This window comes from Mustela nigripes, chromosome 1, assembly GCF_022355385.1.
Source record: "Mustela nigripes isolate SB6536 chromosome 1, MUSNIG.SB6536, whole genome shotgun sequence".
Taxonomy (NCBI): domain Eukaryota; kingdom Metazoa; phylum Chordata; class Mammalia; order Carnivora; family Mustelidae; genus Mustela; species Mustela nigripes.
In genome coordinates this window covers 84,820,554-84,834,515 of record NC_081557.1, presented here as the reverse complement: position 1 = coordinate 84,834,515, position 13,962 = coordinate 84,820,554, and the positions used below count along the sequence as shown (strand labels likewise).

The window sequence follows — 13,962 nt, the reverse complement described above, 5'->3', positions numbered from 1 at the left end:
AATAAATCAGGGAACAGGTGATCAAAGTCCGTAGCGGGCCCAGGGAGCACTTGAACTTGCTTTGCCTCCCTTCCGGTATGATCTTCTAGAAGCCTAGGTGTCTATAGGGTCTAGAAGGAGAGAGATGGGCAAGGGAGGGCCCAAGGGTGCTTTTTGTCCTTGGAGTTTGCGGTCCGGAGGAGTGGGATGACCCCACATGGCAGAAATTCAGAGCTTGTCCCAGCTCCACTGCTGATGCATGGCATACGTTTGGGCCAGTCATTTCAGTACTATTTCTTCTGTCCATGCATCCATTCAATACTGAGTGCTTTCTGTGAGCTTGCTGACACTGTCCTAGGTACAAGGCATACATATTGTATGCACAGTCCCTGTCCTGATGAGCTTGTAGTCCATCTGGGGTCTTTGTTTCTGCATCCATAAAATGGGAATAATGTGTGCCCTCCCCGCCCCACAGGGTTGTTGAAAGTGTGGGCAGGAAAAGCAGAGCAGTCTTCCTGACCTCTTTACCTCCATGACCCTGACGCTGAGTTTTCACTCGCTCTCTTCTGTACGTCTTCAGTAGCCAAGATTGTGCTGAACTTTCATTACTCTGCTTTTTATTAGGAGTATGATAGGCATGATCAAATATGTCTCTAGCTGTGAACATACCCCTTGCACACACACACGAGCCCCAAAGAGGCACACACACACTGAGATTCTGATACACCCACTATTGGACCTACTGGAAATCAGCGGTTTGGGACTGTTACACAAGTGAGGAGTCCTCCGGAGATGGATGGGAAGTGAGGAGAGCAGACAGTTGCCTGGTAACGCCCAAAGCAGGGAAGCAAGGCTCAGATTTAAGTTCACAGCCTTGCCCCCAACAGCCACATGTCACTAACACCCCACAAGTGCAGACAGGGCCAGTGAACATTTTACAAGCCTCATTTTGAAAACCACTGCCTGCAAACCCTTTTAAAACTAATTAATTAACTAAGACCCCTCATTTTACACCACGAAGTCATTTTCCTGTGGTTCGTTCTATCCAGCGGGCCTTGGGATCAGAATGTAGGGGACCTAGGTCTGCTGTTCCAGGAGCCGCTTCGAGCCAGCTCTTCCCCGTCCTATGCTGACTGGGGGCTTGGGGGACATTTAGAGGAGCCCCTGTCTACCCCTCCCCGATTTTGGATCCCTGAACCTTTCGACACCTCTTTCTCTCTCTCTCTCTCTCATCCACTGGCTCAGTCAGCGATTCAGGCATTTAACAAACGCATGGGAGCCTACTGTAAGCCAGGCATGGTGATGGGATGGGGGCTGGGACATCAGTCCACTCGGGAAGACAGACAATGAAGGGGCCCAAAGTGTTACAGGCGTTTAGGTTAGAGGCATACACAGGCTACCTAGGTCTGAGGGGGTATGGAGTATTGGGAAAGGCTTCTCGGGAGACTTACTGCTCAGCTGAGACTTGAAAACGGGTAGGTTCCCCGGCAGGGCCGGGGAAACGTGGACATTTCCCGCTGAGGCAGCTGCGGGAGCAGAGGCAGAAGGAGGTAAATCATCGGGCATGTTCAGGCAACCCTACACGGCAGAGTCTGATCAGGGTACAACAGAAAGGGAGGGTGCTGTACCAGAGACAAAACCAGGGTCAGGGAGCAGGACCAGGCCTGGAGCACCCTGGGAGCTGTGCCCTCCCCACAAAAACATCACTTTTTGGTCTTGCCCCCTGCTGCCTCCCACCTGTTGAGGCCAAACCTGATATTTACCAAATAGCTTCAAGCCCTGACCTCCTTCCAGGTCCTTAGACTCTGTCCTGGCTTGAGGGAGCCAGATCCCTCCCTGCTAGCTTGCCCGGGCACCGCACAGAGTACCAGCTCCCAGACAAGCGCAGCTCAGCCCTCCCGGAGCCTCAGCAGCCCCTCGTGGGCCAGGCCTCTGCAGCCCCGTGTTCTCCAGAACACAATGATTCTGTGGCCTGGTGGGGCGGGCACCAGGAATGGGAGGCTCCCTCCTTGCCCGGGTCAGGTGGAGGGCTCAGAAGACGGGGTGTCCTCTTTGGAGGGGTGGCCTTGCTGAGTCACACTGAGAAGCTGCAGGCCTAGGTTGTCCAGGGTGGGAAGAAAGGACTCAGAGGTTCTTGGGTATTAGAGTCACCACCAAGAGCGAGGCCAAGCATCCGGGGGTGCGAAATGGGCAGTGTGGGAGCTGGGGTGTCTGGGGCAAGGTAGGGATAGGGAGTGGAGTTTGGATTTGGAGGGAAGACTAGCAGAAAGGATTAAGATAAGCAAAATGGTTAGAAACGAGGTTTACTGAGCACTCGCTTTGTGCTACTCACCCTCGCGAGCGGCTTCACTGAAGCCTTGAGAAAAGAGATGATGAGCCCCATTTGTCTGTGACGGAGAAACTGAGGCTCAGACGAACTGAGTCACATACTTCCTCTGCGAACTGTGGGCAGTTGTGGGAACTGCCTCCCTCCCTGTGCCTGAGCCCAAGCCTGCCCCATTCCCCGGGGTGCTTACAAGAGAGCGGGTCCCCTTCACAAGGGCAGGACCACCTAGGCAGCCCGTGGAACAGAAGCCAAAGAGACCAACTCCGAGTGTGAGCCCCAGACTGGGGAGTCTATTAATGGTAACTACTATGCACTGTCTCATAAGTGCCGGCTGCTTTGCACGCATTATCTCATCTAATTCCAACAACCCTGCACTGTGGGTACTGGGGTTCCCATTTTATAGGTGAGGGCCCTGGATCAGAAAGTTTGAGGAACTTGCCCAGGTCACACAGGCAGAGAGGCATGTCGAGAAGAAATGCTCAGGCCAGCGTGTCATGCTCTGTCCCATTCTCCCCAGCCCTGGGCTGGATGCCCACTCCCGAAGTGTGCAGTCAGCAACTCTGACTTCCCGGCTGGCCTGAGGCCTTCAGTGTCGAGAAGGTAAATATGCAGCCAAAAAGCTATCTTTGGAGGGGAAGCCAACCTCCTCCCCACCAGTCATCCCTGCCTTCAAGAGGTGTTTTGGATACTCTGTCAACCCCCAAGCTGCAAGAGTAAACAGAAAAGACCCAGCCCTGCCCTCCAGGGGCCTGCAAGCTAGTCCCGGAGAGAGGCAAATCTGTCCATGTGGCTGCACAGCATGCCAGGGCCGTGGGAGCACAGAGCAGGTAGACCTGACCGCTGCCAAGGCTCAGCCAGCATCCCCTGGAGGAAGCAGCGGTTCTCACCGTGGTAGTGGGAGGCAGGAAGCATCATCACCATGTCACAGATTAGGAAGGTGAAGTTCTGGATCCAGGGTTGGCCAGTAATGAGTGACAAAGGTGGGATTCCATTCTACCTGATGCCAGTGTCTCCCATGAACCACTTCTGTGGGGTGCTAGAAGGACTCCGGAGTCATCCCTCATCCTGAGCCACCGGCCCCCACCTCCCAGGAGCAAAAGAGGGGAGCCCTGAGGAGAGGCTGACAGCAGCTGGTGATGGAAGGCTTGGAGCCCTGTGTGATGGGGTCCTGGGGCTCAGGCCCCTCGGAGGGAGTGAAGCCAGCAGCACAGGCCGCCTTCAGTTCAAGAACCACCCATACTTCCCGCCTGGGCTCCACACAGAAGGACCCTTACTCGCATCACCTGTGACCAGTGTTTAGAGAATGATTTGTCTGCGGATTGCCTCTTGGGGGATGGGGATTCGCTGGGCCGCAGTGGAGGCGAGAAACTGCGTGGAGACTCCCCACGCCCAGCACGGCTAAGAAGTAACTCTTCCACCTGATTCTGGCTCCTTCCTTTCTGTCCCCTTTATCACTTGACCGGAAGACAAGACGGAAGACGGAGCAGAGGATGGGGTCCAGGCAGGGGAGGTCTTCCCATTCTCCTCTTCAAAGGAAAAAAAAGCCCTTGGTTCTCGCCCCAACATTTAAACACACACACACACACACACACACACACACACACACACACACACACCCCCCCCCCCGCCCCCGTCTGTGGTCTCTAACTGTCTCTGTGGGCTTCAGTTTTCTCGTGCAAATTGGGAAGGACACTAGCTTATTGCACGGGATGACTGTTGAAACCTATAGAAGTATTTTATTAGCTCATTAGAACATCAGGGGCCACTCTCCTCCTCCAGCTGGGGAGGGGTGGTGCTTAGCAGAAATGAAAGCATGGGTGGGCATGCCAGCGTCAGTGCGGACAACGGGGATAGGTAAAGTGAGCCGAGCTTCTCAATTCGCACCGTGAAGCATCTCCTACCCATTTTCCTGGTCGGATTAGACTGTCAGAGAGGCTGCCGGATTTGCCTGCGGATTTTGCCTTCCTCTACACACAGCTCACGAATGTCAACTCGTCCCACTCTGATTTAGGATGGGGTGAGGATTATGAACTTTCATCTCAACGTGTTTTAAACCAAGTATCTGGGCAGGGCCCTTGCCCTCCAAGCTTAAGGCAGGGCTGGTTCCAGCTGAATGATGGAGAGAAGTCCAGTGGTTCTAGCTTTCATGGAAGGAAAGGGTATGGAATGGTGACCCCAGGGTCTTGACCCCAAGAAAGGACCCTAAGGTAAGAGAAGGTGGAACCCTAGAACCCTGGGGAGGCTCTCACAGCACTCCCTTCTCCTTCTAGGGAATGTTGCTGGCCTTCTCCATCCATTAGTCATTACCTTGTTTTCCCTTTTCTCTTTTTAGTATTTTATTTATTTACTCGAGAGAGAGCTAGCAGGAGTGGTGGGGAGGGGAAGGGGAGAGAGAGAAGCAGGTTTCCCACTGAGCAGGGAGCCCAATGCGGAGTTCCATCCCAGGACCCCTGAGATCATGACCTGCGCCAAAGGCAGACACTTAACTGACTGAGCCACACAGGTGCCCCACCCCGTTCTCTTGATTGCTCCTCACAGGCTTGCAGTAGGTATTCACCCCTTCTTTTTACAGATCAGAAAACCAAGGGTCAAAGAGGTCGGGAAACTTGCCCCCAGACACGTAGCTAATAATCGACAGAGGGAGTATCAAACCCACGCCCTCAGATTCCCCACTCCTTCTGCTCTCTGAGACTTTTCTGGTCGTCCAGAAAACACCCAAGACATTGTTCAACTTTGCCTCTCCTCCTCTGTGCCTCAGTTCTCCTTGTTGGAAAGGGACAGTCCTTGTGTTGATGCAGTGCCGTCCCCACACCCTGTCCCAGTTTGCTGCCAAGGCAGAATTTCCAGAGTGCTCTGAGGTCTCCTCCGGGGAAGGTTCAGAGTCTGGGGTGGCCGGTTCTAAGACCAGCTGTGAACACAGCATGTGGCCTCGTGGAGTCTATACCTGTCAGACCGCTCAGAAAAGGGCAGTTACTGGGAGCGAATGTGTTACATTTAGGCATGCTAGTAAATGGCTGACAACCAGTTCCCTGGGCTGTCCAGAAACCTCCTCCCAGCACCTCCACAAGTGGCCTTCCTCCCCTAGCCCTTGAGGCAGCTGCTGGGGAGGTGGGAGGTTCTCTCCCTTGGAGCTTCAGTTCTTGAGAGATGAAGTCCCTGGCTAGAAAAGGGTATGTATTTGGTGGTAAATACTCATTCTCCAAACCTGGAGGAAATGCAGAGTTTGCTGAATTGGCCCCCAGGAGCTAAGTGAATTTGAATCATTGTCCTCGCTCACACCAGGTCTGCTCCCTGCTGCCCCTGCCCCCTCCCTGAGTACCCGGAGCAGCCTCTCAGCGGGGCCTCTCAGGATGCTGGCAAGTGACCGCTTTGATTTATTCTTATTCTGTGCTTACCTCTGTAACCTGCAGCCCTGCCTAGAGAGGGGAAACAGAGGAAATGAGCATCGCCCCTCATCCCTCTCTCCCAGATGCCCGTCTTCATGGGAATACGAGGAAATTCACCCTTAGTGGGCAAGGCGGAGCATACCAGCCTCCCCTGCCCCTCACCCCTAAACAAACTGCAGGCATAGCTGTGCCTTGTTTAGAAAAGAAGCATATTCTGGAAATCATGTGTTTAATGATAACAACGACCCCTCCATCTTGAGAGCACTTAGGGGCTTCCAAAGTACTCCTGGATACTGTGCGTCCTCTCTAGTCGAAGCATCTGGTCAACACCGTGCCGTGGATGGTGATTGTTAGAGTACCCCGATGCTGTCTGACCCCGTCCCTGTGCGGACTTCAGATGCTGCCCAGCTAGAGTTTCCATCCCCTCCACAGGGGCCCAGCCGATCAGTCCCTGCTTGGCACCTGCACTAGTGGAAACTTACCGCCCCACCACCTTGGGACGGAGCCCATTCCAGCCTCAAAAGGCTCAAAGGCTGGGAAGCCTACTTCGGTTGAGCCCCGATCTGTCTCCATGTTCCTATAGACCGAATGCATCGCTTGTAATTTGAAACTTTGGGGCCTGCAGAGCAAAACCAATAGAGTCTAATCCCTTGCTCAGATATTCAAAGGGGGCTCCCATGTCTCATTACCCTGTCCCTTAAATCTTTCTTACATATTCCAGATTCAAATACTCTTCATACAACATAATGCACAATCCCTTCTCCAGCCTGATCAGTTCTCTGAACGTTCTCTCCTCTTGTTTAAGCAGAGAGGAGTGGGACTAAAGCCTTTGTGTGAATCATGCTTCTGTTAAACCATCCTCAGATAGCAGTAGGTGAGGTTGCTTGTCTCTGTGTGGTTTGTTTTGTTTTGTTTTTTGATAGACACATTACACTTTGGACATATTGAGCCTTCGGTCAACTCCAACACTGCTGTTAAACCATGTCTCTCCTGTTCTGCACTTATTTTATTGATTTTCTTTTTTTGGCTCAAGTGTTAGAAGCATTAAATTCTGACTTATTAGATGAAAATTAATCTTATTAGACTTAGCCTGTGGCCAAAATCTGTAAAGATCTTTGGATCTCATGTCACCCATAAATTTGCTGAGCGTTTCTTCAGCCCCCCTCTCAGTCACTGACAATACTGACGAAGAGGGCCGAGGAGGAAGCATGTCCTAGAAGCCTTCCCCAAGCTGACCTCTGTCTTTAAATGCCACCCTCAGGGTGTAGCTTCCTAATCCACGCAGCTGTCCACCGGTCACGGCTCTCCATGTCTTCCACAAGGGTGTCGTGGGACGTATCTTGCTGAGATCACTTACAGCATCTGTGTCTACACGTTTTCCTCACCTGCCAGTGTAGCCACTGTGTTAAATCCAGAAACAGCTCCAAGAGAGCAGGTACTCACCCTTGTCAGCCCAGTGCCTACCCAGCACGGTGCCCAGGGACTCAGGGAATGTTTGAAGAAATGACTGCTTGCATCAGTGGATGAAAGAGCCTGGCCCCGATCAGTGCGAAGATGAGCGATATTTAGTTTTTCTGATTCCACCCTCTTTCTCTATTTTGAAAATTGAAACATTTGTTTCCACTTTGGTCCTTATTGTACCTCTTTAATATCCCTGGGTCCTAAAATGACACCAGTTTGCTTCCTGATGAAAAAGTAGGAGTTTAAGAAAGTTAAGGGATTTGCCCAAGGTCAAAGGCGAATAATGGGAGACAGTGGTGTTCAAGCTATTGTCTTCTGGCTTGAAGGTACCATGATGCTCTGTCTAGCCTCCCATGCTCTGAATTTGGGAGAGTTCCCCCAGTCCAGTCCACAGAGACAAGGGTATTTCTTCCTAACAAAAAATGATGGGGATCCAGTAAAGTAAAGCAGATAGTTATCTTTTAAAAAATGGAAGAGTTCATTCGCCACCTGCCATTAATTTATTGAGCCACAAATATTTACGAGCATCTCCTAGTGCATGGCTATTCTGGGTCCTAGGATTACAACTCCTAATCAAGCCCTCCTGAGCTTAAAGTTTAGCTGGGAGTGGGAGAGAAAATAACTAAGCAAGTAGATAGGTAGTATCTGCTCAGAAAAAAGCCTATGAAAGAAAGCAAAGGAAGTGGACAGCAATGGGCAAAGGGGCTCTGTTTCATGCTGAAGACATAGCACCTGAGCAAAAATCTAAATGAGGTAAATGAGACAGTAAAAGCAAATATCTTGCGGGTATCAGCACTAGCAATGATGTTCTTGTTTGGAAGGAAGGACCATGATTTTTCTTCCACGAGCAGGGACCTAGATCGTGTGATGAACATTCCAACACCAAAACATCTTGACTCTTTCAAGATGTATTCATTCATTCATTCATTCATTCACTCATTCATTTTTCTCAACAAAGGCGAAGCACCTATGCTATGTCTGTAGAGTGCCATGGATGAAGGTGGAAACAGGACAGATGAGTCTATCAAGCCCAACAGCGCTGGTGCAGTGGACAGGCTGGCAGAAGTGAAGAGTTGAGGCATGTCACCATTTGTGACATTTTAGGGATCCATTTGGCTAAAGAAAGTATCTTATAAAAGCATTAAATTCTGTAATGATGGTCATCCAAAAATTTAAGCCATCGAATTCCTTCTTTAAATAAAACTTTATACAGAAAGTCCAATATATAGCCTTAAAAGGTGTCACTCTGGCACAAACTCTGGGGCCTGGGGATACCTTCAAAAACATCACATAGGACAAAAATCACTACCCAAAATACTTGTTACAGCTAAGAACAGAATTCTCTCCAGTGTCCACTAAAATCCGTTTACCTCCAAGCTCCAGGGAAACCAAATTTGGAAAGCCATTCAATTATCAATCAAAAACATTAAAACAGTTACTTCTGGCTCGAGTGAAATGGAATAAAGCTCTACGCAAATGAGAACGATTCAGCTTTTTTTTTTCCTGCTCTTCAAAGTCATCAAATCAACTTATTACTGCCCAGAACAGCCCGAATGACCCATAAGCCCGATTTAAAGGGCTCACCGTTGTGGGTTTTTTCTGCATCTTGGCAGAGGTCACCACCTTCATTTGCATTAAGAATCATCTCTTTTGAAGAGTGTTGGTGCCCCACCTGGTTTTCTATGGTCCTCAATCATTCTCTAGAATGTTCTGATCTGAAGAATGCTTTCTCCTCACTGGAGCACGTAAACAAATGGATGCTTGTTACCCACTCACGGTTCCCCGGGGACCAGCTGTCCTGGCCATACTAACCTGCCGCCTCCCCTTGCTTCTCTCTGCAGATGACAGCAACGGCTCAGGCTCCCTCTAAGACCCAGGCTGTCCACATCTCCGCACCCTCAGCTGCTGCCAGCACACCGGTGCCCAGTGCCCCTATTGACCCCCAGGCCCAGCTGGAGGCTGACAAGCGAGCTGTGTACAGGTAGGAGACACTTCAGCTGTGTCTGGAAGCCCCCGCCCCCGCCCCTCCCCGCTGAGGCAGCCTCCGGTCCAGCTCACCCCTGCGAGATGAGCATGCAGGCCAGCAGGTGGGCTCCTAAAGACCATGGCCAACGGCCACTTTCCTCACCACCTTCTCTCTCAGATCACTCTGGACATAGCTCAGCTGGCCACTGTGGGTTGACACTATCTTCCTGGAATTGTCTAGTGAGGGGCAAAAGAACCCAGGAAACAATCTTCCAGAAGGACCCTTTCCTCATCCCAGCTAGGCATTGAGCCCTCGTGGGCATCAGAAACCCTCAGTTCAGCTGACGGCCACCTCGGGACGCTCTCCTTGCATGTCCCCCATTGTGGTCTTCACTCCAGGAAGTCCACCAGGTCACTGAACATCTGCCATAACCATCCAGGACTTGGCATTAGCCAAACTTTAGTATGCCCGAAAATCACTGGGGAGAGCTTATCCAGATGCCTGTTTCTGGGCTCCATGCTCAGAAATGCAGAATCAGGAGGTCAAGCTATAGGAAAAGGAAGACGAATGTTTTCAAAAGCATTCCAGATGAATCTAATGCAGCTGGTCCTTGGAGCACATCAACATCGGATTCACGGTTGTCTTTGTTTTCTAGCAAGAGCTGTGGTGTGTGGCTGTGTGGGTTTCCGCGGCCTCCCTCCAGATGGGGAGCTCGCTGAGAGCAGGGCCCGGCCCTGAGTGTTCATAGAGGGTGGGAGGGGCCCCAGGGCTGGCTGTTCTGTGTATGCGGTTGAGAAGTGGCCGTTGTTCGAGAGCAGCCTGAACGAAGCCCCAGCAGAGATTTTAGTCATTATGTCTGCGGAGTCCACACCCCTAGAAAAGATGCCTGAGTCAGCCCTGAGCAGTGAGGTTGGACCTTTCCTCGCACTCACTAGTGGGAGCACATCCGTTCCCATGCCTCAGCAAGCACATCTTACCTGTGACCTCACACACATCGCAGCAGGTGCCAGGATCAGTAGCAGGTGGAATGGTCCACCCCAGATGAAGGGGAAGAGGATTGATTCCTTCCTCACTCCTCCCCACAATGACAGTGCTTTTCTGGGAATGGTGGTAATTACTGCTGTTACTATCATGACCGTTGGCATTATTTTTGGCTGCTCAGGTGAGCCGAAGGCCCCTAATGCCAATATGGAGCCCGGAGCAGTGAGCCCCGACCCGGAGATCCTGACACAAGGGCCTTTCCCCGCCCACGGGGAAGCATGAGTCACCGTGCCTGGGCCGCACTCTGCCGGGCACAGAGGCCAGGCCTAGCGGCCCCGCTTTGAACCCGAAGAACCCCCAGATCTGGTCACAGTACCTGTCAGAGAGATGGAGTGCTCCTGTCCTGCTTTGGGGAAAGAGAGGAAAACTGTAAAAGCAAATGTGTGGCAATGGACAGATACACAGTCAAGAAACGAACACTGTGTGTTCAGAGCTTTAACAAAGAAGTTTTCACAGAGGAGGCAATATTTGAGTTTGATCATAAAGGCTAGTAAGAGAGTCCACCAGAAGGAGAAATGGACTGGAGTAGGCCCTTCCAGAAGGACCAGAGCCTCTGCATTCCATGAATGGCCAGTGGTCAGAGCAGCTGGGTGTGGGGAGATGAGCCTCTCGCTCACCTAGAAATGAAACTGTAAGGTGGGCTTGTGCTTGTGTGGGGAGAGTGAGAAGGCGGAGGAGAGTACCCTGGCCTCTGAAAGCAGCCTGATGGTCTCATGGCTTGGGGGGACAGCCGCCATACTCCATGTAGATCATTGTAACCCACAGGATGGCCCAGGGCCTGGCAGAAGGAATCACCTGGGAGCTGTTTAGAGGTGCAGACCCTTGACTGTATGCACGTGACTTGTATGCACCATCCTAGGCATTTTGAAGACTCCTAGGGAACAGGGACCTGTTGTGAGCACAGATCATAGCCTGGAAAGGCCCCCGATTAGTGGTATAACAAAAAGTTTCTGGAACCCCAGGCTTGTGTCCCACCTCCTTTGTGTACTAATCTCTCTGAGCTTGAGTTTCCCGACAGAAGCTAACCTGTAAGCTTAAGAAAATCACGAGAGCCCCTGCAAGAACCTGCGCTTTTTCTGCCACGAATCAGATAGGTTCCCCAGTCCTTCCCAAGACCCCAGGCTCATTTCCCACCCAGGCCACCCTGCAGGAGAAGTGGGTCACCTCTCCCAGGGGAGCTGCCCATCATGATGTCACTTGAAATACAATCGGCCAGATCTTCCTCCAACCAACACTTCTTCCTGCTCACCTGCCCACCTGAGCTATACCCTCTCCCACCGGGCTGAGCCCCCAACAGCCCTTGGCATTTGCCCAAATCACCTCTGCAGCTGTTTGACCATGAAGGAGGAACCCCAGGTTGATTGCCTCCAACTGCAGGGCCAAACATGGCGGCCCAGCATCTCAGGACAACCAGCACCTTTGACAGGCTTCTCTCTGCAGTCCTTCCTGCCCCAGGGGCCCGGGGTCTTCTCCCACAACCACACCTCTCCCATTAGTACCAGCTGCTCTCTCTACAGCCCTTGCAGGATGACCGGGGAGGGAGCTCAGCCTCCTGAAGGGTCGGGTAATTTTAATTAGATTTGCCTGCCTTGGGGCAGCTTGGCAGCTCCAAAGCACATCAGGGAGTCGGCATTTTATGTCAATAAATGTAACAAGACTCTTTCACTTCACATTAGTGCCCAGCACCGACTTTTGGGAGACCCCACTGTGGCCCCTCCCAGAACTACAGACGAAGAAAGGGTCCAGGGGGCTCCTCTCCGGCCAGGAACCTGCAGGGGGGCAGGGGGACTGTGTGACAAAAGGGAGGGGTGTGCCCATGAGCCTAGGGAGCCTGCCAGTGCCCCCGAGGTTTTATTTGTGTATGAGGACGTGTTAATGAAATGTATTAGTTCCTTCTGATGTGGAAAGTGTGTGTGTGTGTGTGTGTGTGTGTGTGTGTGGTGGGGGAGAGGAGAGGCAGTCTGTCTTTAATTGGATCATACCAGAGCATCATCTGGGCTAATCAGCAAGGCAACCAGGAGCTCCCACTCAGATTAATCATTGCAGTCTAATCCGAGCAGATCCCATGACTGGATGCACATCGCGGGTAATTGTGTTTGTGTTTGTGGCCCAGGAGCCAGGCTGAGTGGGGGTCTGAGGAGGGGATGCCCCATGCAGTGGGGACCGCAGGTTTGAACCTAGCTCAGTTCTCTCCTTCGCTAGCCGCCCCCACTTCACCCCTGGGGCTTTTCCCCCAAGAAGTTCTAACTTAGCTCGGACCACCCCACTCCACCCCACCCCCTGCATGCTGATGGACAGCGTTGGGTGCTGGCCAGAACCTGGCGGCTAGGTTGCCAAGCGGCAGAGATGGGGCCAGGAGGGTGAGGTTAATCCAGTTTTCGCTCTCCCTCCTCCCCTCCAGTCTCTTTCGTTCCCCTTTGAAGTGAGTGGGTTCCCATGGAAACCATGATGTCCTGGGGAGCAGCAGAGTGGCAGGGAGCTAGGCCTGGCCAGGTGCGAGGAGGGGGAGGAGGTGGAGGAGGTCGGCTTTGCTGAGAAGGCTCTGCTAGGGCGTTGGTTCTCCCCTGCAAGACTCAAAGCTCTCTGAGAACTGGAAGAAGGGGCCTGCCCAGCGCGGAACAAGTTACCCGCTATCAATAGGGAATGCTGAGCTGCAGGCTTGAGCCGTGAGAAACTAGCAAGGGCCGTGTGCTTTGCGTCTGCATTGGAAATGCTGGAAAATCAAGCTGCGGTACTGGAGGAGAGGGTGGGTGGCTGCTGCCTCCCGTATTTCTCCTCTGTGGCATGGCTCATGATTGCATGAAGAGTGTTTCCGTTTCCCCCAGTAGGTCCTTAACTCCGTGAGGGCAGCTTCTGTGTCTGTTTTATCCTTTGTCCCATCTCTGGCACCTGGCCGACCTTAGAGTCGGCCGCTTGGACAGAGTATGCACCAAAGCCGTGCTCACTGAACGGAGCCTACTTAATGAATCCCCTCGCCCCATAAATACACCACCGTTCCAGGCTGGCGAGCCGGCGAACTGGCTACCGGGGCGAGGGGATAGTGAGCCCCACTTTGTAGCGTTGGCTAAGTTCCACTGTGTAAATGCTCCCACCATGGCCCATTTCTTTCTTTTTTTTTTTTTTTTTAAAGATTTTATTTATTTATTCGACAGAGAGAGATCACAAGTAGGCAGAGAGGCAGGCAGAGAGAGAGAAAGGAGGAAGCAGGCTCCCCGCTGAGCAGAGAGCCCGATGCGGGACTCGATCCCGGGACCCTGAGATCATGACCTGAGCCGAAGGCAGCGGTTTAACCCACTGAGCCACGCAGGCGCCCCCACCATGGCCCATTTCAAGCCACCGATGGGATCCCGCTGAGGCCCTTGCGTGCTGCACAAGCAGCCAAGCTGCGGGTCCACAGTCTCTGATTTTAAACAGATCAGTACATCTTCTTTTATGCTTATTTATTTTTATTTATTTATTTTCTATAAGGTTTTATTTATTCGAGAGAGTGTGTGAATACAAGCAGGGGCAGGGGCAGAAGGAGAAGCAGACCTCCCCACTGAGCAGGGAGCCGATGCCCATGCGGGGCTCCGTCCCAGGACCCTGAGATCATGACCAGCCTGAGCCACGGAGGCACCCCAATTTATTTATTTGTTTGTTTTAAGAGGGGGCAGGGGGAGACTGGGAGATCCCAAGTAGGCTCCATGCCCAGCTCGGACCCCAACATGGGACTCGATCTCGCAACCCTGAGACCATGATGTGAGCCGAAATTAAAAGTCAGACGCTTAATCTACTGAGTCACACAAGCACCCCCTTTTTTTGCT

General features: G+C 52.2%; 1 protein-coding gene across 4 annotated transcripts in view; it reads left to right on the top strand.

The window, feature by feature from the left end:
- PKNOX2 (PBX/knotted 1 homeobox 2) overlaps nt 1-13,962 on the top strand; it is a 251,533-nt gene that overhangs the window by 181,056 nt on the left and 56,515 nt on the right. For all 4 annotated transcript variants that reach the window (XM_059414406.1, XM_059414398.1, XM_059414381.1 and 1 more), the window contains one exon: nt 8,994-9,133. In XM_059414406.1, coding sequence (XP_059270389.1) covers nt 8,994-9,133 — 140 coding nt within the window. The remainder of the gene's footprint in view (nt 1-8,993; nt 9,134-13,962) is intronic.